General features: G+C 56.7%; 5 protein-coding genes across 5 annotated transcripts in view; 3 read left to right on the top strand and 2 right to left on the bottom strand.

Annotated features, from left to right (window-relative positions):
• The first annotated feature begins 288 nt into the window (after nucleotides 1-288).
• On the top strand, nucleotides 289-5,174 carry Dbp (D-box binding PAR bZIP transcription factor). The gene is made up of 4 exons (XM_055613598.1): nucleotides 289-895; nucleotides 1,625-2,035; nucleotides 3,283-3,494; nucleotides 4,682-5,174. Exons 1-4 carry the CDS (start codon nucleotides 757-759, stop codon nucleotides 4,895-4,897), a joined length of 978 nt encoding a protein of 325 aa, XP_055469573.1. The 5' UTR covers nucleotides 289-756; the 3' UTR covers nucleotides 4,898-5,174.
• A 113-nt stretch (nucleotides 5,175-5,287) lies between these two features.
• Nucleotides 5,288-11,407, bottom strand: Sphk2 (sphingosine kinase 2). The gene is given in 7 exon segments (XM_055613593.1): nucleotides 5,288-6,294; nucleotides 6,296-6,788; nucleotides 7,042-7,157; nucleotides 7,237-7,331; nucleotides 7,435-7,584; nucleotides 8,192-8,657; nucleotides 11,243-11,407. Coding segments are annotated over 7 exon segments (1,965 nt in total). The 5' UTR covers nucleotides 11,300-11,407; the 3' UTR covers nucleotides 5,288-5,706.
• Nucleotides 11,408-12,716: 1,309 nt separating this feature from the next.
• Nucleotides 12,717-15,547, top strand: Rpl18 (ribosomal protein L18). The gene is made up of 7 exons (XM_055613599.1): nucleotides 12,717-12,816; nucleotides 13,918-14,004; nucleotides 14,220-14,327; nucleotides 14,569-14,667; nucleotides 14,934-15,057; nucleotides 15,149-15,218; nucleotides 15,433-15,547. The coding sequence occupies exons 1-7, from the start codon at nucleotides 12,814-12,816 to the stop codon at nucleotides 15,506-15,508; spliced, it is 567 nt and encodes a 188-aa protein (XP_055469574.1). The 5' UTR covers nucleotides 12,717-12,813; the 3' UTR covers nucleotides 15,509-15,547.
• Nucleotides 15,548-15,914: 367 nt separating this feature from the next.
• Nucleotides 15,915-22,488, top strand: part of Fam83e (family with sequence similarity 83 member E) — an 8,035-nt gene continuing 1,461 nt past the window's right edge. The window contains exons 1-4 of the mRNA XM_055613585.1: nucleotides 15,915-17,271; nucleotides 17,966-18,133; nucleotides 18,352-18,476; nucleotides 21,118-21,562. Of these exons, the coding sequence (XP_055469560.1) occupies nucleotides 16,801-17,271; nucleotides 17,966-18,133; nucleotides 18,352-18,476; nucleotides 21,118-21,562 (1,209 nt within the window). The 5' untranslated portion in view covers nucleotides 15,915-16,800. The remainder of the gene's footprint in view (nucleotides 17,272-17,965; nucleotides 18,134-18,351; nucleotides 18,477-21,117; nucleotides 21,563-22,488) is intronic.
• Nucleotides 19,673-20,056, bottom strand: Spaca4 (sperm acrosome associated 4). The gene has a single exon (XM_055613586.1). It carries the CDS (start codon nucleotides 20,054-20,056, stop codon nucleotides 19,673-19,675), a length of 384 nt encoding a protein of 127 aa, XP_055469561.1.

The raw sequence follows: 22,488 nt of genomic DNA, 5'->3' as shown, positions 1-22,488 counted from the left end.
GTCACGGTCCCGCCCCCAGCGCCTCCTCCCATTGGCTAAATGTAGGTCAGTGTCCCGCCTTCTTCCAAGAGGCGAGGCAACTTCACAAGTTCAGCCCCTCACGCGCCTCCGGGGCCTTGGCGGACCCCGTCACCTCATTGGCTGAGAGTCCCAAGGGCTCGAGACGCGATTGGCCCGTGCTTGCAGCCGGAGGGAGGCACGCGGCTGGGGTGCATGGCCCAAGAGGAGGGGGGGCCCCGGAGGAGGGGCGCGCGCTCTGGCGCCCGGTGTTTTGGTTTGGATTTTTTTTTTTTTTTTCCGCGAAAGAAGTTTGCTTTGGCCACGCCTCAAGGCTGCCGCCTCCTCCTGCCCCCTCCTCCGCCCCTGGGCGCACACCTCTGGGTGCAGACTGCAAAGCTCCTTTCTTTGCGAGAAGTGCAAAATTTGCTGGAGCTAGAGGCTCGCCCACCTGGTGGTGAAGCAGCGCGCGCCTGTGTCCCCCGGGGACCCACAGTCGCAGAGAGACAGCTGCTCGATGTGGTCGCCTACTGGCCCTGGCGATAGGATCCTCCCGGGACACTGAGTTGCACCCTTCTGCAGACGGGCCGACCCCCGCAGCGCTCCAAGGATTTGCAGCGTTCTGACCCGGGAGGCTTGCACGCCGCGCTCGACCGAGCCCGGGACACCCTCGCCCGGAGCACAGGAGTGTGCGGGTGACTGACATATCATCTCTTCGACTCTCTATGAGCTCATGAGCCTGGGAGCAGGTGCCCGGCGATGGCGCGGCCTCTGAGCGACAGGACCCCGGGGCCCCTGCTGCTGGGTGGCCCGGCCGGGGGCCCCCCTGGCGGGGGAGCGCTGCTCGGGCTGAGGAGCCTTCTGCAAGGAACCGGCAAGCCCAAAGAACCGGCCAGCTGTGAGTTCTAGTCCCACCGTCTCAGGGACTTAAATTGGGGTGGTGGTTGGTGTCCCAGCTTTGCTAGTCCTCATTCGGTCACTCAGGTTTCTCAGTACCTCAGCGCTCAGGACTAATCTGACGCCTGGAGGGCCCAAGGGTCAAGCCCCAGGGTCTTCCTCCGAGAGGACAGCGTTTAGGTGCCAGACCCCCTTTTCTGCTCTTGGCCTCGGAGACCGGACCCCTGGAGTCCTAGGGAAGGGAGGGGGTGTGTCGGATGCTCACACGGTGCTGACACGGGCTTGGGCGGGGCCTCAGAGGGTCACGTGGAAACTAGGGACCAGGAATGTGCCTAAGCAGTGGAGCCCCTTCCTGCCCCGCAGATGTGGGGGAGGGGAAGAGGGTGCCAGAGTTGGGGGAATTACTGAGCTGTCACTTTTTCTCTCTCACCTGCCCAACCTTTCACCCCCCCCCCTGCCCCTAAACTATCATCCTCTTTCTCTGGGTCGCTTTCTTGTGTCTCTATTCCTATCCTTCTGTATACTTTCCACCACCACCCCTTTTTGGGTTTCCCTCTGGGTCTCCTCTTTCTGGGTTCCTGTCTCCCTGCTTGTCCCACCTCTCTGGGTCTGCCCTGCGGCTCCCGCCTCCTCACGTCCCTATATCCCCATTATGCGGGTCTCTATACCTCCTCTGCCCTGGGGTCCTCCTGTGTCCCTGCACCCCATCCGATCTCTTCCTGGCCCACAGGTCTCCTGAAGGAAAAGGAGCGCAAGACAACTGTGCCCTCAGCCCCCGTCCCGGGGCCGGGCCTGGAAACGGCGGGCGCAGCCGATGCCCCGACGGGGGCGGTTGGCGGCGGTGGGTCCCCGCGGGGACGCTCAGGGCCAGTGGCTGGCCCTAGCCTTTTTGCGCCGCTGCTGTGGGAACGCTCTTTGCCTTTCGGCGACGTGGAATACGTGGACCTGGACGCCTTCTTGCTGGAGCACGGGCTACCGCCGAGCCCGCCGCCCCCGGGAGGCCTGTCGCGGGCACCCTCTCCAGCGCGCACGCCCGTGCCCTCACCCGGGCCCGGCTCTTGCGGCTCCTCGTCCCCTCGCTCCTCTCCCGGGCACGCCCCCGCGCGGGCCACTATGGGAGCCGCCGGCGGCCACCGCGCAGGTGCGGCGAAGGGGCGGGCCGGGCGGGCCTGGCGGGCGGGGAGGGATCTCGCGACGCTTTTGGAAGTCTGCCCAATGAGATGCTGCGATCCGTTAAGGGGTACTGTGGTCCCCAAATGCGAGAGGATTATCCAGTGAGAGGCTGTATTTCTCGCTAGGACAAAGTTTCCTCGTGCTCCTGAAGCCAAAGAGTAGAAACTCAGAACACCTTAGTTAACTGGGGCGCGGACTGACTCGGGAGTCTGGGTCCAGATTTTTGGGGAACGAGATGGGACTGGACTGCAAGGACATATAAAAATGGGAGCAGGCCAGAGCAGGGCACTAGGTTCCCGGTCGTCCCCCGCCTCCTCGGCACAGGGTGTTGAATCCTGGCTCCCAGAGTCTTGCGGCAGAGAATGTCGGGATCTCGACTCTGGGTTCTCCAGAGGAGCTCCCCATATTCCTGCGACGGGGTCCTAGGATCTCAGAACTGTGGGAGTCCCGATGGCAAAGAGCTTGGCAGACCCGTTCTCCCACGATCCCTCATAAGCGCGGCGTGGGTGGGTAGGATCCTTGGAGATGTTGGAGCTGAGACCAAAAGGAACAAGAGGGGAGGCGACCCCTATCAAGTCTGGATGTGGGACGCCTGGGTACACCTGTCCCTGATCCGACCTCCACGCAAAACCAGTGCTGCACATTTCCTCGCCACGTGAGTCCTCCATCCCTGCGGTGCGCACGCGCTCTCACGCGCAAGGAGGCGGGGCCCGGGAACGTGAGGGTGCGTGGTGTGGGGGGGAGGGGAAAGAGGAAGCAGTAGGCCACACGTGACGCGGCCCTAAACCGGTGTCCTCGGCTGGCCCCGGCTTCTTCGTTCTTAAAGATACAGGCTTCATCGTTTTTCAGTCAACCTTGGAGCAGCTTCCGTTTCTCCATCACTCTTAGGAGTGAGTCTAACAGGTTTAAGCTCTGAGCAAAGTTTTAGTAAGTAGGACTCGGACTGGGAACAAAATGAAACCGAGTCTGAAGCGTTGAGGTTTTAGACGCAGTTAGCAGACTCAGGATATTTAAGGCCAGTCTTTTGTGCCTTACTCATAATGGTAGAATTGCTTTCATGGTGGCTAAGCATCTTTGTCACAGGGTTGATGCCTGACGCAGGGTTTGTGTTAGACTACAGAAAAGACTGCCCTGTGGTGGATAAGATAGAGGGCCGGGGGTCTCTGAGAACACATCCCCCAAACTAAATACTCATGCGTTCAAGTGTTTCTCCAGGCTTGACCTCTAGGGACACACCCAGTCCTGTGGACCCAGACACCGTGGAGGTGCTAATGACCTTTGAACCTGATCCAGCTGATCTCGCCCTGTCAAGCATTCCAGGCCATGAGACTTTTGACCCTCGGAGACACCGATTCTCAGAAGAGGAACTGAAGCCTCAGCCAATCATGAAGAAGGCAAGGAAAGTCCAGGTGCCCGAGGAACAGAAGGTGAGCGCAGCCAGGCATAGGGCTGGGCTTTGGTCAGCACCTGACTGCTCAGGGCTTTGGGAAGCGTAGTGGCCTGTACATAGGCAGTTCTTGAGGCTCCTGGGACACACTGTCCTGAGCGTAACGAAGATGGTGTCACTGTGGACTCCAGTCACCCAGAAGCCCCTGTGGAGCGGAGCTCAGCTTCCAAGAAGCCCTGTGGCCAGTTGCAGCTTTCTGTAATATCCCATCAGCCCTCTGAGCAGCTGGCCCGGCTTTGGCTTTCACATTGAAACATCCAGCCTGGGGTGCGGACATTGCCATCCTGGGGCCCGGAAGTCATTCCTTACCAGTCATGTTCTGATTTGTGGGCATGTTAGCAGCTAATGGATTTTTCTAGCATTCTGGTATAGCTGTTCCTGGGGTCTCTGTTTCTTTGCCATAGCTCTGTATGCACCCATAGTCGTTCTAGTGTCTAGTTCTGAGAAATCTAGTCCGTGCCAGTGGTTTTCCTGCTCAGAGCTCTGCTGCTGCTAGGGAATGGCTGTGTCCTGGCAAGCTGGAACCTTTAGGAGGAAGGTGAGGGAGGCACCTTCCCAGTTGGGCAAAAGACCATGGTATAATGCTCAGGGGAAGCCTCAGCCCCCAGTTCTTTCGTCAGTCAGGTACTGGAGGGAGGTGAGGCAGACAGCTCTCTAACCTCCGGAAGGAAGGGGACTAGGTCTGTTTAAAGCTTGTGTTTATTTTCTGAGATGAGGTTGCCTTGGCAACCACGACACCAAACCTTATCACTAGGGACCTATCCAAGCTTTCCTTAGCAACCAGGATCTGGAAAGGTGATGTCTAGGGCACTGTGCTCTTCAGTGGGATAAACCCTCAGACCCTGAAGGCTTTGTTGCTAGGTAACATCCATAGCAACCAGCTAAGTAGGTCCCTGTTAAGCACACAGGCCTGCTCTGCACAGTGGAGAATGTTTTTCTCCACGTTTTTCATATGTGTACCTGGAGTCGGTCTCCTGCTTTAGCTTTCTTTTAGGGAGCTGTTCTTAGCAACCAGGGCAGTAGACAGCAGAGGCTGGGTACCCATCCCAGCAAAGACCAGTAGCCCTTAGGCTTTACTGCTGTGCAGATGCAGGTACATGGAGTGTTTCCAGACCTGCCACTTGTCCTTTGCTGGCTCTCAGTGCCCTTCCATCCCTCCATCCCCAGGATGAGAAGTATTGGAGCCGGAGATACAAGAACAATGAGGCAGCCAAGAGGTCTCGAGACGCACGAAGACTCAAGGAGAACCAGATATCCGTGCGAGCAGCCTTCCTGGAGAAGGAGAACGCCCTGTTACGGCAGGAGGTTGTGGCTGTGCGGCAGGAGCTGTCCCACTACCGTGCTGTGCTGTCACGTTACCAGGCCCAGCACGGGACACTGTGAGGCCACTTCTACCCTGCTAGGGCAGACTCCTGTTTCTTGCTCAGACTTATATTTGACACCTCCCTCCCTCATCCCATGGCCAATGGTCTGGCCAGCTAGGTGCCCCAGGGACGTCACGATGCAGACAAATACATTTATATTTTTAAGAAAAAGCTAGCCTCCCCCACCTCCCTCATAGGGGTGGGGAGGGTCCTGTGTGCGCTCTTAGCAGGTCGGGGAACCCATCCACCCACCGCCTCCATCAACACAATCCTGAATAAACCTTGAGAACCCAGGAGCCAGCTGTTATGGCGGACAAAGCAGCTACTGGCTCTGACTCAAAGCTGCAGACCAAGCGGGTCGCTGCTACTGGGTAACTGCAAGTGCGTTTAGATGGAAGGGGCAAAGGTCTAGAGGAAAGCGATGCCTTTATTGCATAGACCTTTTCAATTGCTTTTTAGACTAGGGACGCTTGAGACACAGAACATGGAAAGTGAATCTCCCCACCGGCAAGGGGAGGAACATTAGTGCAAATCTGGGGACCGCCTTGGGGAACCTGCCCCTCGAGGGCTAATTGACCAGTCAAGTTGAGGCACCGGAGTAGGCAAGAAGTGACCCTGGCTGGCCAATGGGCCGAAGCCTTGCTAAGGTCATACATTCCAGGGCCATCATTGGTCATCAAGGAAGGCAGGCCCCACCCTCAAGTCGCTAAGTCTTCTGGGAATTGGACCAGGACCAATCTCCACCCTTACGGTTCTGAGTCAGAGCCCTGCCCTACATATACAAGATAGACTCTAGCCTGTCACCACCTCCGCATGCTTCAAGCTCCCTCAGGTTCGCCGCTTTTGGCCCGCAGGCCCCGTGAGCAGTGTGGCGAGACTGGGGTGCACCTGCGCCTGCACTGGCCCATACTCCACTAACTCCCCGTCCACGGTGAGCACGCCGCGAGGCGTGAGTGGCTCGAGGCGGAAGGCACGAGCTGCAGCGTAGCCCAGGTGTGGGCAGCCCAGGCTGAAATGGTTTCCGTGCTCCATGGCCAGCAAAATACGTAGCAGTGCTGCCCTGGAGATGCCGCTGCGCACCCAGCACAGGTGCACCACGCCGTCATCAAAGCGCGCGTGCGGGGCTGCCACCAGATCCGCGCACAGGTGGCTCGGCAGGATGGCCAGCAGGAGAACAAACTCCCCCTCTACCGTCACCCAGTCTTGGGGCAGGGGAGAGCCCAGGGGAGGGAGCAGGTGATCAACTGGACCCCAGGTGGAAGCTTGTGGCGCACTGAGTGGTGGAGGCGGGAATCCCGAGGACGCTGGCATTTCAGGGGACCCTTCAGCAATGGGCGACAGCTGAGCGGTTTTGGGAGAGTTGGGGGATGAGGGCATCAGTAGGTCTGGAGACAGAGGTGCATCTCCAGCTCCCCCCCCAGTCTCCAGTCAGCTCTGGACCACCACCATTGAGGGACAGCCCAGGTAGGGGCTCAGGGGAGCCAGGGGAGGCCAAGGGAGGCTGGGGCAGGGGCAGATCGGACACAGAACGATGTAGAGGCGAGTGGGTGGGGGCTGGGGCTGGGGCTGGGGCCAAGGCTAGTTCTGACTTGGCTCGGGGCAGGCTGTGGCCTGGGATGGGCAAGGCTGGTTCCGTGGTAGCGGGAAGGTAGGAAAGGCGCCCACGGTAGGTATGCAACGTGGCCAGGCCTAGCACTGCGCCCACTGTGAATCGAGCGCTGCCCAGGGCCCTGAAGCGCTCGCTGTGAATGTCCACATCTGACAGGAACCCCCAGGCCACCGACAGGAAGGAGAAACAGCGGGATCCTGAGGCTAGTGTCACGGAGAGCAGGTCCAGAGGCTGGCTGCCACCCCGGCAGAGAAGAAGCGAGCAGTTGAGCAACAGGTCGACACCAACAGCTGGTTCAAAGCTTCACAGCCAGAGATGGTTGTTACAGTGGAAAGAGCAATAGGGAACAAGACACAGGAGAGAAGGATGGTGTGAGCAGGACTGCCACCAGGGAGCATGTGTCTCACCCCCAGCCCTCCACAGGCACCCTGACTGAAGGTGCTCTGTGAGCCAGGTGCAGATCGAGCTACCAGGCAAGAATATGGGGCCCCATAGTCCCTAAGACTCATCCCTCTATTTAGCAGGTACCCCTTGCTGTCTCACCAGCCACGTACCCGCCATGATGGTTAACTGCCCCAGCTAGTGCATTGCCAGAACCACAAGGGAGAACCCCAATGGGCATCCGCACAGCATCTTCCCAATCTGGGCGATCAAGGAGTCCGTTCAGCACCTGCAGTAGGGAAAGGAGTGCCTGGGTCCTGCCCCATTCCTCAGTACCCCCAGGAAGTGTCAGGGTGTCTGCGCTCTACCTCATAAAGCAGCCCGTCTCCCGAGACGGTGACAATGCCTTCCCACTCTTTCAGGTCCAACCCCTGCACCAGCTCACGGGCATGGTTCTGTCGTTCTAAGGGGACAAATCAAAAGATTAAGCAGGAAGCCTACTCATCTTATCACAGCCCCCAGAAGACCCAGGAGTCTCCCTCCCACCGCTACCCAGCAGCCCCTACCTGTCTGTATGAGGTTGAAGGACAGCCCAGCTTCGGAGATTATGGGCACCACATGTTCCATACAGCGCTGCCAGGCCAGGCCCCGCCCCCCAAAAGGATTGACCAATATGAGCAACCTGGGCTTTCGGGGCAGCAGTTCAGGGGTGATTTCTGAAGGGCATGTGGGGAGGAGAGAAAGAGAAAGGAAGGGCTGAGTCTTGGAGAAGAATATCTGTAAACGGGCCCCACGAAGACTTGATAGATTAAAGGGCAGGTACCCAAGGCCCGCTGGGAGTTTCTATTTTCCTGCTGTCACCTGGCCAGTGAAGTCAAACCAGTTTTTTTTCTCACAGGTGCTGAGGCAAAGGGTTGGTAACAAACATGTGCCCTTTGAACCTGTGTGTGGCAGGTGGAAAGAAGCCAGGATCCTGAACACTTATTAAGCAGCCTCAGGCTCCTGGCCCTAAGCAGTGAGGCTCACACAGAAGGTGGGGCCCTGGGGGAGACACGCTCTGCTGGAAATCCTTTTCTCAGCGTGGAGTGAGGCCCTGAAGGTCCTGGAGACCTGGGTGGCTCCTCTCCTATTCTGTAGGAGTCTGTTACTCATCTGTTGTCCCGATCCTGTTGCCCACGGAGGGGCAGACAATGCAGCCAGGGTAGAGTCACTCACTTGGTTTCTTTCTGCCTGTGCCTCACTCTTCTGAGACAGACCCAGAGAACAAAAAGTACAAACACACAGAAAAAGAAACACCCAGGTGGCTCTGGCCCAGCATCTCACCCTGGTCCCCAGACAGAGGCACTCCTCGGAGGAGACACATGAGGGCAGTTGCCCAACGCTGGGCCTCTGCACGATTCTCCTCGTAAGTGGCTGCTCCATCAACCCGGAAGGTGCGAGTGGCTCTGCGCCGGCCTCCACGGCGACCCCGTGGGTAGGTGTAGACACAAAAGTAGGCTGCAGTGTCTGAGGGGCTTCGGCTCTGCAGAGTGCCACAGCCTGAGACCTCATCCAGAGGAACGAGGCCATCTCGGGGCCGGGCTTCTGGTTTTGGACGTAGCCGCTGGATGTGCAGAGCCTGCGTCGTGAGGGTGAGGGCAAACCGTGGGCCATGGGGCGGGTAGGAGCCAAACTCGCCATGCAGGATTGGAGTATTGGCAGCCGTTGGCAGTAGTGGTGGTGGAGCCATGACCCTGGTCCAGTCCCCAGCACTCCTAGACCCTTGGCTTGTCAGCTCCTGCTCCAGACCCTGTGGGGAGGGAAGAAGCCAGCAGTGAGAATCCAGGATCCCCATGGTGGGGGTGGAGGGGGACCTGTGAAAAGAAGACAGAGCGTGGAAAGAATACCATAGAGTCAGAAAAGCATGTAGAGACCCCAGGAAAGCCAGTATCTAGGCATGACAAACATCATTTATTTATTTATTCAACTCAGATAATTATTCAGGACTCTGTGCGCAACAATTAATTAAAATTCCCTGACAGCCAGACACAGCAGTGCATTCAAGAGAGCACTAGGGAGTCAGAAACAGAAGTTCCAGGCCAGCCATGGATACCTTGTTTCAAAAAAACAACCCCACCCACTAAGAAACAACAACGAAACCCAAGACAAAAGACAAGAAAAGAAACACAAAGTATCTAAGGATATACTTAGATACATAGTATGCTAGGTGCTGGTAAAGGCTTGAGGGAGAAAAGAACAAGACCCAAGAGGGAAATTGGATGGTAGAGGCAGGAGAAAATGGGCTGAGAAAGAAAGACCCTACCAGGTAGAGAGGGGAAAAGCACGTAGACACACAGGCACAAAGCAAAGAGACAGCACTGATAAGTAGAGATACACTGTGAAGAGACAACAGCTTCTGAGGTACAGGCTGAGGAAATACTTAAAGTGGCCAGGCAGTGGTGTCACACCCCTTCAGTGCACGTAGGGAAGCAGAGGCAGGTGGATCTCTGTGAGTTTGAGACCAGCCTGGTCTACAGAGTGAATTCCAGGACAGCCAGGGCTACAGAGAAACCCTGTCTCAAAAACAAAAAAGCAAGACAAAATCACCCCCAAAAAGCCCTAAAAGTTCCTACCCCAATGAAGAAAGCCTGTTGCTCCCCTGCCTGTTACAGGAGAGACAGAATATGGCACAAGGGAGTGGCCACCACCAAGTCTGTCTGAGGCACTAACCTGGAGTCTGGCCGCCTTCTCTCCAAGCAGGTGTGAACCAGGACTGAGCCCCTTCTCCCGCTCTGCAGAAGGCTCCAGCCTGCTAAATGCTCACCTTGGGCAGTCCAGCCCAGGTGCCTGGCTGGCCGGTCACCTTTCCCGGGCCCTCAGCAGCCTAGGACATACCCCGTGAATACTGTCCCACAGGATCTAGGTCTGAAGTGCCCTGGGCCACTCCCTTAATGCTAGGTAACTGCCCCACCCTCAAACCTGCAGAGGGCCCTGCGGGGCCCACAAATCAGACAGCAGTGCAGAGCACTATACACGAGGCCCCGGACTGGGTCTCGGTCTCCCGGGACTCCAGATCTGGGCCTCCATCTACAGGCTCCCGGCAGACCGCTCAGTTTGCTCCAAGCATCCCCGGCTTGCACTCCTACTCCAAGGCCGCGACACAGCCTCAGGTGTGTGTCTCCATCCCAGGAGCGGACCTCGTTTCCGTGTCCAGATCCCACCAAGTGTTCCGCACCAGGCCTGAGTGTCTGGCCCTCTGGGATCACCCCAAACCCTGCAACCAGAGACCGCGTCCTCCCAGCCCCTCCAAAGCCTGCACTACCATCAGATCTAGGGGTGGGGGGAGGGGTGTGCGTCCGTCCGGCCAATGCCAGCACGAAGTCCGAGCCGCACCAATGAGAGGGCGGCGGGGGCGGGGCCAACGTCTTCATAACTACGCGCCAGGGCCTGACCCAGAAACCGGGCGGGGCTTCGGCAGTGCCAGGAGGCCCCCATCCCAAGTGAGGGCACATAGGCAGCAGAGGAAAGGACCTGGTCCAAGGCAAGGCTTAGCTCGCCATCTTTGTTGCGGTCAAAACAGGCCCGGCCCATCTCAACGGAGTCTATAAAAAGAAAAGGGGTGTGGGGGAGGAGTTCCTGAACCGCAGAGACCAATTCTCTTGGTGATAGAGCAAAGCAGAGATAGAAACAAGAAATGAGGCGGTATCCAGTAATCCTAAAGTTTGGGAGGCTGAGGCAGAAGCATCAGGAAATGCAAGGTAGCTAGTTGTGTCAAATAAACAGACCCCAAAAAATGACCAACACAGGTGGAGACCATTCAGGAATGATAACCAGAACCCAGAAGCTCATTAATTTACAAGTTTTTTGCCTGGGACTATAGCCATAGAAAAGGAAGAGTGACATCTGCTCAGGAAACCACCATGTGACAAGACAGCTCCAGAAAGAAACATAGGGAAGGAAAAGCATAGAGCAGACCTGAGCCCAGGAAAATAAAGATGTTGACAGAGATAGACAAGACAGGGTGAAATGAAACCAAACAGCAAGGCCAGTGGGCGGCAGGACTTTCGGAAGGGAGAGATAAGCATGTGTGCGTGTGTGTGTCCCTCCCACCTGCTGAACAAAGCCCTCTCCCACTGAGCTGCACTCTCACAAAGCAGGGACAAAGCTTCCTACAAAGATAAGTGGACAGGATGTTCTGCTTATTGCCAAACAAAAGCACTTTGCATGCAATCCACAGCAGCAATAGCCCCAGGTAACATACCAAAGAACGATAAGAGGACGTTCTCAGTGAAATGGAGGATCTGGGCACACTGAGCTCTGAGAAAGGCAGAAACCCGGCCAACGGGGCTGAGACCTCAGCAGGGAGAAGGGAACCAGAAAAGGAAGTTGCCTCACCCTGGGTAGTATCAGCTGCCAGTATGAGAGGAGGCCGTGGCAGATGTCCTCAACCATGAGACATGACCACCTCAGACTCCAGGCCGGCGGCTCTCAACCTTCCTAATGCTGCAACCCTTTACCTGGTCCACTGCCTCGTGGATCCACGATGCCCAGTGGGCAGCCCAGCCTCTGCTGTGTCCCAGCAGGCCCTGAGCCCAGCACTGGAGGCCATATAGGGGTGTTCTGGGTAAAAAGTCCTGCTTGCTCAACTGTGCAGTCCCAGGCTGGGGCTCTGAAGAGGAGGGGCACAGTACAGAGCAGCTCTCCCGTCCAGCTGGCCTGTCTTGTACTACCCAAGTCCAGCTAACAGTCTACCTAGCACTCTGTACCGACTGCTGACTGAACATGTTCACAGACCTAGACAATCATGGAAGACACCCTGTGAGACTTATTATCACTTTCTTGTTCCAAACAAGGCAGAAAACACAGAAGTGACTTACCCAAGGTCACAATTTTAAATAGCAGGGCCAGGCCGGCTGTTGGAAGACTGTAACTCCAGCTACTTTGGAGGCTGAGGGAGGAAGACTTAATCAAAGGCAGGCTGGGCAACTTTGTGAAACCTTGACTTAACAAACAAATAAATAAAAGGGCAGAGCTGGCACCCAAACTAGCTTACACTCTGGCTAGGTGTCAGCTGTCCAACTTTCTATCTATGTCTCTCCTTCTGCCGGGAGTTTCCTCACCGTCTTCTCCCCTCCCCAGCCCCGGCATGATCTCTATCTCATTCTCTCTCGCCCTATCCACTCTCCAACCCAGATCCAGTGCCTTCTCTGCATATCAACATGCACAATGAAAATGTTGGGCCAGTTCAACCTGTCTGAACTGGGGGGAAGGGAAAGCCGTTTTCTGAAGACTAAGGAGAGATCCGGGAAGAGGCTATCTAGGGGTAGGGAAAAAAGCTGAACCCAAAATGCTGAAAAACTAAGGAACTATGGGTTGAATTGCAGCAAGAAAGTCTCTGGTGAGAGATCTAGTAGAACTTCCTGAGCTTCTAGTAAATTGAGCATATGGAAAACGCAACCGTGAATTTAAGGAAATGCCGGAAGTATGAGATTAGCGTTTTTTCAGGCCCAGACAAGCCTAACCTCCAATACCCAACCCACCGGGTCCTCCGGGAGCCACCGAGAAGCGGTCGGCGTGCGGCCAGAGAGTCACCGCGCGATCCCTCCTGCTAACTCCAAGCATGTCTGTCGCTCGCAGGACCCCGGATCCCTGAACAGGGACTAGGAAAAGCTAGAGAGGCTCCCTGCGTGCCGGCCCTTTCCTCTGGCGTTGCTTTCGCTTCTCTGTGGTCGGTCGGGGGGTGGGGACGCCTCTCCGTTTAGTCGGGCCTCCAGCATACCATAGAGAAACACAAATTGAGGTAGAGCGTCGCGTCGCGCCCATATGGCGTCACCAGGACACCACAGAGACACGCGGCAGGATAGAGCGTCCTGCTCAACGTCACGAGCGCCTCGCGTACAGACCTTTCCCCGCCCATTCCGGCGCGATTCTGTCTTTCTGGACCTGGCCGAGCTGGAGGCGCCATCATGGTGAGCGCGCGTAGCGACGTTCGCGGCTGGCCCATCCGCTGCCATCCTCAGCGGGGCCGGGTCGCAGCGCGGCGGAGGGGTGCGGGCGGCCGCCGCTGATGCCAGGGGAGACTGGGGGATAGCCGGGGACCTGTGGCCGGGACGTGTCGCGGCCGACGGCCGGCCCTAGGCGCCTCCGGACTCGTTTCTTGATGAAGTTTCGCCCCTTAACCCAGGCTGATTCTAACTCACGGTGAATCTAGTCTGGCCTCGAACCCACGTCAGTAGCCTCGCCTCAGCCTTTCGAGTGTTAGGATTCCTGGCGCCGCCACTACGCCCGGCGTCCGTGGTTCTTGAGTTTGGGAAGTTGAGTCCTTCGGGGAGTGGAGCTCCCATGTTGCCGGGTTTGGGGCCAGGTGGGCTTCAGTTTCCTCCGTGCTTTCATGGCCTGTGCCCAGTGTACCTTGGACGGAAGGATGTCCGGTAACCCCGTCCGTGCCTTGTGAGTAGGGAGGACTCGTGAAGATGCTCAGTACGGAGTCTTGATGTAGGTGCAGGTTAAATGATGTATTTCGGCGCCCACCTTTGGATGTTAACAGGAAATTGAGAGGGAATAGAATAAACACAAGCTTTAGGACTCTTTTGAAGTAGATAGTATAAGAGTCTCACTTTGTTGTAAAGATATTTCTGTGTCTAGGATCCTCTGTTGGCTTCTTTTGGGCACTTAAAAGCCTTGGTGCCAGTGTTGAGAACTTAGAGTTAACATTCTTGCAAGGATCTGGACCTAGAACCCAGGGCCTTCGCATCCTAAACAAGTGCTGTAAGGTAGACTGACTAACTGGGTGACACGGGGTTTCACAGGATTTCTGGAGTATGGGAGGAGCACAGTGCCTGGCCCAGACAAAAATCTTAGTATGGGTGTTGCAAGAGTTTGTCATAGGTGGGCCAGGTCCCCTAGGAGCATGTATGCACCCTCCAATTTTAATAGGTTCTTTTTGGGTCTGAGTTGTTGACTAAATAGCCTGAAGGATAAGTAAAGTTTTGTGTATATAAGTCATCAAAGATATGGGGCACTTGGCCACATTAGGAACTGGCTTTCCAGTGTTTTGTCACCTCCCACAGGGTGTTGACATTCGCCACAACAAGGACCGGAAGGTTCGGCGCAAGGAGCCCAAGAGCCAGGACATATACCTTCGGCTGCTAGTTAAGGTAAGCCCAGCCTGGGCCACCGCACCTTTTAACAACCTCTAGGGTAGTAAGGTGGCGAAAGGAGGGATCTGGATGCCTGTGCGGTGTAGAACTTTCACCAGAGGTTGAACAGGATGAGAGGGCTGTGGAAGCTTCCTAGCTTTGGGGGGCAGGGGGAGGCTTCTCTGAGGTTTGGAGGGGTCCTGTCACATGCTCACTTTTTCTCTCCCTGACAGCTGTACAGGTTTCTGGCCAGACGAACCAACTCCACCTTCAATCAGGTTGTGCTGAAGAGGTTATTTATGAGCCGCACTAACCGGCCACCTCTGTCCCTGTCACGCATGGTTAGTAGCTGGGCAGGGGTAGAGCTCTGTGCTTTTCCCCACTGGGGTTGGAGGAGGGTAGTTTCCATATCCTTGCCTGAATTTCAGAGCAGAGTGCAGGTAGAGAATCATGGGCCTGGGAGAGGGTTGTCACTGTCTGGGGAGAAGGAGGTTGGCCTCAGCCATTGGAAGTCTTGGCTTATTTGGTCTTCTGGGTGACAGGTGTGAACATAGAGTGACTTAACCTGTTTGTTCCTCTTAGATCAGAAAGATGAAGCTTCCTGGCCGGGAGAACAAAACAGCTGTGGTTGTGGGGACAGTCACAGATGATGTGAGGATTCTAGAAGTGCCCAAGCTGAAGGTGTGTGACCAGCATGGATCCAGGGGGCATCCCTCAAGGCTCTGCTGTGAGCTGTTGACAGCACTGGCTCCTGGGATGCACAGCCTTTGGTTGTTTTGTCTATCCAGATTTCCTCACTGTTATGTAATGGTGTTTTGGGTTCCATTTGGACCAGAAATGTTGAGAGTACTTAGCATCCACTGGAGAGATTTTGGTGCCAGTTTGTCAAAGTGCTACGGGAGGGCGTGTAACAGCCCCCGTAGCTTCTGGTGTCTCTGCCTTCTCAGGTGTGTGCACTGCGAGTGAGCAGCCGGGCCCGAAGTCGCATCCTCAAGGCCGGGGGTAAGATCCTCACCTTTGACCAGCTAGCCCTGGAGTCTCCCAAGGGCCGAGGCACCGTGCTCCTGTCTGGTAAGTGAGGGCTGCTTTGAATCTCCTGGGTTTAGGGAGCTTTCTGTGATCAGTTCCTGGTCTCAGTGCTAACTTCTTCCTCCCTGGCCAGGTCCTCGGAAGGGCCGAGAGGTGTACCGGCATTTTGGCAAGGCCCCAGGGACCCCACACAGCCACACCAAGTGAGTACCAGGCTGAGGGCTCAGACCTCGTTCCCTGGCAGCTATTAGCCACAGTGGTCTAGGGTGTTGTGCTTACGGGGTTGGGAGTGGTTACAACTGTGGGCTAACCAGAGCCTGCTCACTTCTGAGGGGTGGTTCCTGTGAATGCTGTCAAAGCCCAGAAGAGGATCCCTGTGGCCCACCACTGAGCTTTTTGACCTTCCTTTCCCCACAGACCCTATGTCCGCTCCAAGGGCCGGAAGTTCGAGCGTGCCAGAGGCCGAAGAGCCAGCCGAGGCTACAAAAACTAACCTTGGATCTTACTGTTATTAAAAAGCTTTGGATGTTGATGGTCCTGTGTGTTGATGAAGTTGGGGTGGGGCAGGATGGGATGAGGGCCACCAGTGAGGCAGACTATCAGATACCCAGTCTGTACACGGTGCCTCAGAAAGCTAGCCTGCAGTGCGGGCTCCCTGCACCTGCGTAGCCCTCTGCCACTGACAGGAGCTCCGCCTCTGCTGGGTGTCAGGTGTTCACTGCTTCCTCCTAGGGTTAGTTTTTCCCCAAGATCTTGATGCAGGGGTGGAGCAAGGCGTGGGAACAGTGAGGCCCTACCCATGGCCAGTTGCTGAGTGAGGTGCCCAGTGGGCCCGCCCCCCTCTGTTTGCACAAGGGGCTGTGTCCAGCAGCCCAATACCCAGTCGGGGAGAGCTGCTCGGGTGGAAGCAGCTTCTGAGCTGGTCCTCTGACCTGTGGGGTCAGGGGTCTGTGGATAGGGGAGGCCTGGTTTTACTCCGCTTCCTTCTCTGGGCTCTGCGGTGCCCATTGCCTAGGAAAACCTCCAGGCTCAGCAGGTACATGGGGTGGGGAAGGGTGGCTCCTGTCCAGGAAGTAGGGTGCAGCCTGGAGACGGGTAGGTGCAGAGGCTAAGTTCTGGGTCAGGACAAAAAAACGACTGGTTCTGAGGGTCATAGCTGAGGTATACCTTGCCTCCCCGAACCTGTGAAGGGCATCATTGAAGCAGACCGGCAAGCACCTGGGAGAAGGTTGTAGATTGCTTCTGACCCACGCTAGGCCTAACTAGGAGGTTATCGCTCAGCCTGAGGGAGCTAGTGAGTAGATTTAGAAACTGACTGCTGGCCATCAGGTGCTAAAATCCACCATGCAGCCATGACGGGAACAGGAAAGAGTGGGTCAGGTACCACGGATAGGCCAAAGCCATTGGTTGTGAGCAGTAGGGTGACCTGGGACAAGCAAGTGGCCATTTACCTGGAAATGGTTTGGCAGGTAGCCAGAACTGTCAGGACAGGCAGGTTATCCTGACCAGCCTGGGGCAGCAGAGGGCCACGTAAGGCTACTGTGGCTCCAAGTGGGAGGTGGGCCTGCCTGTGATTTGCAGAGGCAACTATTACAGTGGGAGAGATGGCTGAGAGGTGCTCAAGAGGCAGATGGTGAAAGGGATAGTCTGTAGGGATTGTGAGTCAGGGGCAGCTTCAGGGAGCTGTATAGATGTTTACAGGGCTATCCTGACCCCAGATGGTCAGTCCCCAAAAGCCATCCAGACCCTCCAGGACCTGGCCTCTTGAGGCCTTGCGTGGCTCCAATGGCAGCCTCCCAGCTGGCCGCGCTGGAGGGAGAGGAGTTGGGGGCTGGTGAGCCAGCCCTGAGCAAGGCCAAGCCTGGCTTCCTGTACTCCGAGGGCCAGCGGCTAGCTCTCGAGGCTCTGCTGAGCAGTGGGGAGGAGGCCTTCCACGCTTGCGTGCAGCAGGAGAGGTTGCCTCCCTTTCTGAGTGCAGACGAAGCTCAGGCCCTGGCTGCAGCTGCTGAAGACTGGACAGTCCCGAGCCAGGAGCCTGGTGGAGCAGGCACAGGCTGCATCGCCAATAGGGATATTGGCAGTCTGACCTACTGGCCTAGGCAGTCTGAGGAGCCAGCACCCCTGCTGCGGCTGGGCTGGCCCGAGGACACGGCCTGGAAGGGCATCACCAGGGCCCAGCTCTACACCCAGCCTCCAGGCGAGGGCCAGCCACCTATTAAAGAGCTGGTACACCAGGAGATCCAGGCTGCCCGAAAGGTGGGTGACACCCTATGACCAATACCTAGGCTTTCCCCATACCCTCCTAGAATTTGCAAGGCTACACCACGGTCCTCGGGAGCCCAGGGTTTATCCTTTTGCCCTTCAGATCTGGAGGTCTCAACTCCCTGAGACCTGGTGTCCACACTTCTGGAGCCGAGTTGTGACCACTTGTGTCAGCCCCCTTTCACACCAAACCAGACTCCTAGCTTCCTCCAGGAAAACCCCAGGTTCCTTGCCCTGCCACCCCTTGGAGCCCCATTCCTTAGGAGCCGGGGATTCTCCGGCCAAGTGCCAAGTGCCCTACATGGGTTAATATGAACAGTCTTCCAAGAGTCGAGCGCATAGCGAAACAGGCGTGATGCAGCTGAAGCTCATTGTTCTGAGAGACCATAATCCTGACTGCCTGCAAGGCACACCCTAGTGGCCCAGCCTTCCTGGCCACCAGCACCTGGCCCTAACCTGCAGCTGTAGACCTTTGGCATTCTAAAGGACAGTCTGTCAACCAGGGATTGAAGATGAGTTTTCAGCAGCTGGAAACTGGGGCTCCCGAGAGCGCAACCCGGCTCACATTCCGCACGGGGGCGACTCGGGGGTGTCTCCCTGCGGTCCTTCAAGCCAGGCCTTGAAGCTGTGTCTCTGGAGCCTGCACCTAGAGTGCCACGGTCTTACGTCTACCCTGTTCCCACCCTAGCTGGTGGCCGTGGTAATGGATAGGTTCACCGACCCTGACCTGCTCACAGACATGCTGGATGCTGCCACGCGCCGCTGGGTACCTGTCTATTTACTGCTTGACCACCAGCATCTGCCTGCCTTCCTGGCACTAGCCCAGCAGCTAGGGGTGAACCCCTGGACCACTGAGGTAGGAGCCAGAGGTATCTAAATGTCCCTATTCCTCAGAGGAAGACTTCCATGGGTCTCTGGGTCACTGGGATTCCCTGAGATCTGAAGCTCATGTCACTGGGTGAGTGGGCCTATCCTAAGGAGATTCTTGAGCCAGAGCTAGGTGAGATTTGGTGTTGGCAGCCCTGGGGATGCTGGGACAGTACCCATGGGATCATAGAGTTTGCCTTTCCCCAGAACCTGGACATCCGGACCGTGCGAGGCCACACCTTCCAGAGCCGCAGGCGACGGCAGGTGAGCGGCCATATGCGGGAGAAGTTTCTGCTGCTGGACGGTGACAGGGTCATCTCGGGATCCTACAGGTGTGTCCCCTCATGACACCCTGTGCCCAGCCCTCCCTGGACTTGCTCAGATGGTGGGAGAGGGTGTGGTAGCGGAGCGGGGGACACTCTTTCTGTGCTCTGTGCTCCATACTCATCTCTAAAGTGAGTCCGCATGCTTGTCCTGGAGAGGAGTTCTGCCACACAGGACATTTGGGGCTCTCTCTGCTGTTGGCCAGTTGAGTGCCTTGTGAATCCTGGGAAACGGAGGCTTGGACTTAGGTGCCAGCGGGTCTGGATTCAGATCCTAACCCTGCCAGCTACTAGCTATGTGACTTAGGAAACTTCCCTTTTCTGTGCTCAGTTTCTGCCCTCCAGAATAAGATGAAAGATTAGACTATTGTAGCCTCAATGTGCATATTGTGCCTCATTGCTGCCTCCATCCAGCAGATGTCAGTGGCGTCCCTTACCCACTCACAACATCACAATCCCAGAATCCTCCAGTCATAGCCAAGTGCCCCAGGGTAAAGGTGCTGGCCAAGAACCACTATTCTTGAAGGGTAAGGAAAGCCGTATACAACAGGCTTGCCGACACACAGCTCACCGGGCCAGTGGTGGGGACGTACATTTCTGGCAAGTTCTCATTTGGTGCTGATGCTGGTGGTCCTGTTCAATTTTTGAGACCCTCCAGCCCCGAGACCATGATGCTTTGGAGTGTCACTATCATCCTGGCTTTGCCAGAGGACAGAGCGCTGACCAATATATGGCATAAGTGCTTCGTAGCTGAATGTGCTGGTCCACAACTCAAAGAAGGAAGATCGCAGAGCTCAAGGCCATCCTCAGCTATGTAGAGAACTCGAGGCCATCCTGGGATACAGGACACGCTGCCTCATAAAGCAACCCTGCCCGCAAAAAAAAAGGTGCTCTGAAACCCCATCTGGTATTACTGTTTTTTACCATATTTCATGAACTCTAAGGTGATGCCAACACAACGAAGCACCTAAGCAAACTTGAATAGATGTGCCTCTTAGGACCAATGGGCACAGCAGAGCAGTGAGAGTCGCAGGCTGCAGCCTGCACGATGGCACGCCAGCAGCTTTGCCAGCCTGGCTCCCATGGGCCCTGGAACGGAGGAAGCCAGGGCCACAGGAGGTAGACTGCACCTCTGGCCATTTAATGGGGGGAAGGGGTGGACGTGGGGGCCTGGGGCACAGCCCCAGGCTCTGCAGTCCCTGCGGTCACAGCCAGTAGCGAAGCAGCAACGACAGGCCCAGGAGCAGCCGCAGACCCAGTGCCAGGCTGAGAGCCCCTGTGGCAGGGCCAGTACCCCGATTGCAAAGGTGGCCGGCGCAGCAGGCGGTGGTGAGGCTGTAGGTAAGCCCCATGTAGCTGACGGGCTCCTCGCGGCCACAGCTGGTGGAGTGCACGCAGCCTTTGTTGATGATGGGCCCCACGCCCTGGGCTATTCCTCGGCCTGTGAAGCAGTCCTCGTCATCCCCGCAGTGCATGTATGTGCCCGGACACTGAGTGGAGTCGGTCAGCTCACAGAAGACGCAGTCCTTGATGCCTGTCGCACCTGGGCAAAGAACCAACACCAGAAGCAGCAGCCAGCCAAGGACCATGGTGGCCTGGCGTCGTGGAGTGCGCCCGAGCCAGGCCAGGGTCTTCCTTGACCTGGATGGCTGAGTGTGACCTCCTGGAACACCTCCTGCCCCTCGTCCTGGCCTCAGGGGTCAGTACTTGGAGTGTGGCTGGTTCCTCACACAATGTGACCTTCTCAGAAGCTCTTGAGTCCTTGGGTTGAAGATGGGCCCGTACCCCTGCTCCACAAGCCTTTGGGCCATGGAACTCAGTGACCTCACAGACACTCAGGGTTCCCTGACTGCTGTGGGCGGGGGAGGGGTCATGGCCTGGCCTACCACAGCCTGAAGGTACCAGGACCATCACCTGCCAAGGTAAGGACACTTGAAGGACACTCATGTCATGCGGACCACTTACGCAGTTATGAGCTCTGCCTGCCCATGGCACTGTTGCTTTACGGCCACTGAGGCCATAGAGTGGTGCTTGCTGCATGCAGGGATCCTGAGACAAGTAAGAGGCGCCTCTAGTGTAATGTATGGAGGTGATAAAGCCACAGCCACGTAGCGATGAGGGTGGTGTGGGTGCCGGCCTCTGCAGCCCACAGGCCCCGTGCAGGGCTTTTGTGCTCTGTGGCGGGCTTGGATCCTGGTGTGCAGTGCTCAGGCCTGGGAAATTCGGCCTTCCTGGTGAGCCTGTGGAGCTTCAACCCCACCTTCTGACAGAGAAACTGAGGCACTGAGATGCCCTCAGTGGGATGGGTTCAAGCTCATCTGACTTCAGGTAATCACTAGAAGGTTTTCCATCTCATGTAGCCCAGGCTTTTCTGGAACTGTGTAGTAGAGAGGCTGGGTTCAAACTCCTGATCCTCCTGCCTCATCCTTCTGAGTGGTGGGATTGTTGGCTTCTTTTTGACCAGACACAGCTTGATGATATAAGCATCTTCTCTCATGTTGGCCCCATGTTGGTTGTGACAAGCATCAGGGTAGATACTTATTACCCTATTCACCGGGGGAGTTTAGGCTTGTGACGTCGTAACTTAAGACCTCAGAGCCTGGGAGGGCACCACCCTGCACAGATCCTGACCACCACTCTCCATCCCTAGCTTCACATGGAGCGACTCACGCCTACATCGGGGCCTGGTGACCTTGCTCACGGGGGAAATCGCAGATGCCTTCAGCCAGGAGTTCCGGGTCCTGTATGCGGCCTCTAGGCCACTCCCACCAGCACCAGCTCGAAGCCCCTTGTCCAGCCCTCCTGAGGGCCAACAGCTACCTCGAAGCCCACACCGCGTGGCCCTGCGCTGTCCTGTGGCCCCCGTGGCCCCATTGCTGTCTGATGGACCTTTGGCTCACCGCCTGGCTGCCTGTCACATCCTTGAGGGGGACAGACGGGAGACCCTCCCCCCTGCAGGGCCAGCTCTCAGTGACATCTTGAGGAGTGTACAGCGCACCAGGACGGCCAGTGGTCCCCCAACCCGGCCCAGCCGCTCCCTTTGGGATCTTAGCCGATTGTCCCAGCTCTCTGGTTCCAGTGATGGTGACAATGAGGTGAGACCCCTGATAAGGACTGAGGCAGAGAAGCCATGAGATAGGGAGGCTCTGCTTGGGCACCAAAAGCAGGAAGCAGGTTCTTGTTTTGAAGGAGAGTCTTCTAAGTCTTGAACTGGGTCCACTTTCAAATGTGGGTGGATAGCAGGTACGGACCACCACACCTGATAAGTAGGTTACCCATCTCACAGATGGGGAAACTGAGGCACCTGAGAGGGCTTGGAACTCAGCTCTGACTGCCTCCCAGTGGGACATGTTGACTTCTTAGATTTGACTGTCCCTGGGGCGTTGGGGAAATGGAGGGGTTCAGGGAAACTGAATCCCTCTGGAGCTCATGGCTGAGTCCACTCCAGCTGCTTGGATAGCCCTGGGCCGGACATGGTTTCCTCTCTGAGCCTCAGTTCCTCTCACTGTGAGACAGAATGTTGTAAGAGAAGAAGCAGAAATGTGGGGGAGACAAGCAGCCTCACACAGGATGCAGGCAGAAGGAATTATGTCCCTTAGTGAGCTAACCCCTGCTGGCCTCAGTTTCCCAATCTACTCCCTAGTAACTGGAGCGCACTCACTTTTGTCAGTTTTCTCAGTGAAGCTAGACCTGGAGGAGAAAGGGTGTGGGGCTAGATCAAGGTCCTTGCCTGGCCTCCACCTGGGGCTCTCCTCCCTTGGCAAATATTTGTTCCCCTAGACCGCCACAGCTACTTCCTGTTCTTCTCCAGCTATAAGGCAAGCAGAGAGGCATCCCTTGTAGCCTAGGGTTCCATACCGCCTACTTATCGCCCCCCACCCCAGCTCTGGAAGCTCTGGGGATCCTCTCATCTTTCTCATTTCCTCTACTGGCAACTGTCCCTTTTCCCTCTGTCCCCTCCTCCCTTGCCTCTTTCCTCCCCTCTCCTCCATCTCCTCCCCTCTCCTCCATCTCCTCCCCT

This window comes from Psammomys obesus, unplaced genomic scaffold (genome assembly GCF_907164565.1).
Source record: "Psammomys obesus unplaced genomic scaffold, mPsaObe1.curated_primary_1811, whole genome shotgun sequence".
Taxonomy (NCBI): Eukaryota; Metazoa; Chordata; class Mammalia; order Rodentia; family Muridae; genus Psammomys; species Psammomys obesus.
This window is presented reverse-complemented; position numbering and strand designations above follow the sequence as displayed.

Coding starts and splice junctions, on each gene's coding strand:
- Rpl18 (XM_055613599.1), top strand. Junction 14,328..14,568: donor CTCTGTCCCTGTCACGCATG/GTTAGTAGCTGG, acceptor TGTTCCTCTTAG/ATCAGAAAGATGAAGCTTCC. Junction 15,219..15,432: donor ACCCCACACAGCCACACCAA/GTGAGTACCAGG, acceptor CTTTCCCCACAG/ACCCTATGTCCGCTCCAAGG.
- Spaca4 (XM_055613586.1), bottom strand. CDS start 20,056: ATGGTCCTTGGCTGGCTGCTGCTTCTGGTGTTGGTTCTTTGCCCAGGT.
- Dbp (XM_055613598.1), top strand. CDS start 757: ATGGCGCGGCCTCTGAGCGACAGGACCCCGGGGCCCCTGCTGCTGGGT. Junction 896..1,624: donor GCCCAAAGAACCGGCCAGCT/GTGAGTTCTAGT, acceptor CCTGGCCCACAG/GTCTCCTGAAGGAAAAGGAG. Junction 2,036..3,282: donor CGCCGGCGGCCACCGCGCAG/GTGCGGCGAAGG, acceptor GTGTTTCTCCAG/GCTTGACCTCTAGGGACACA.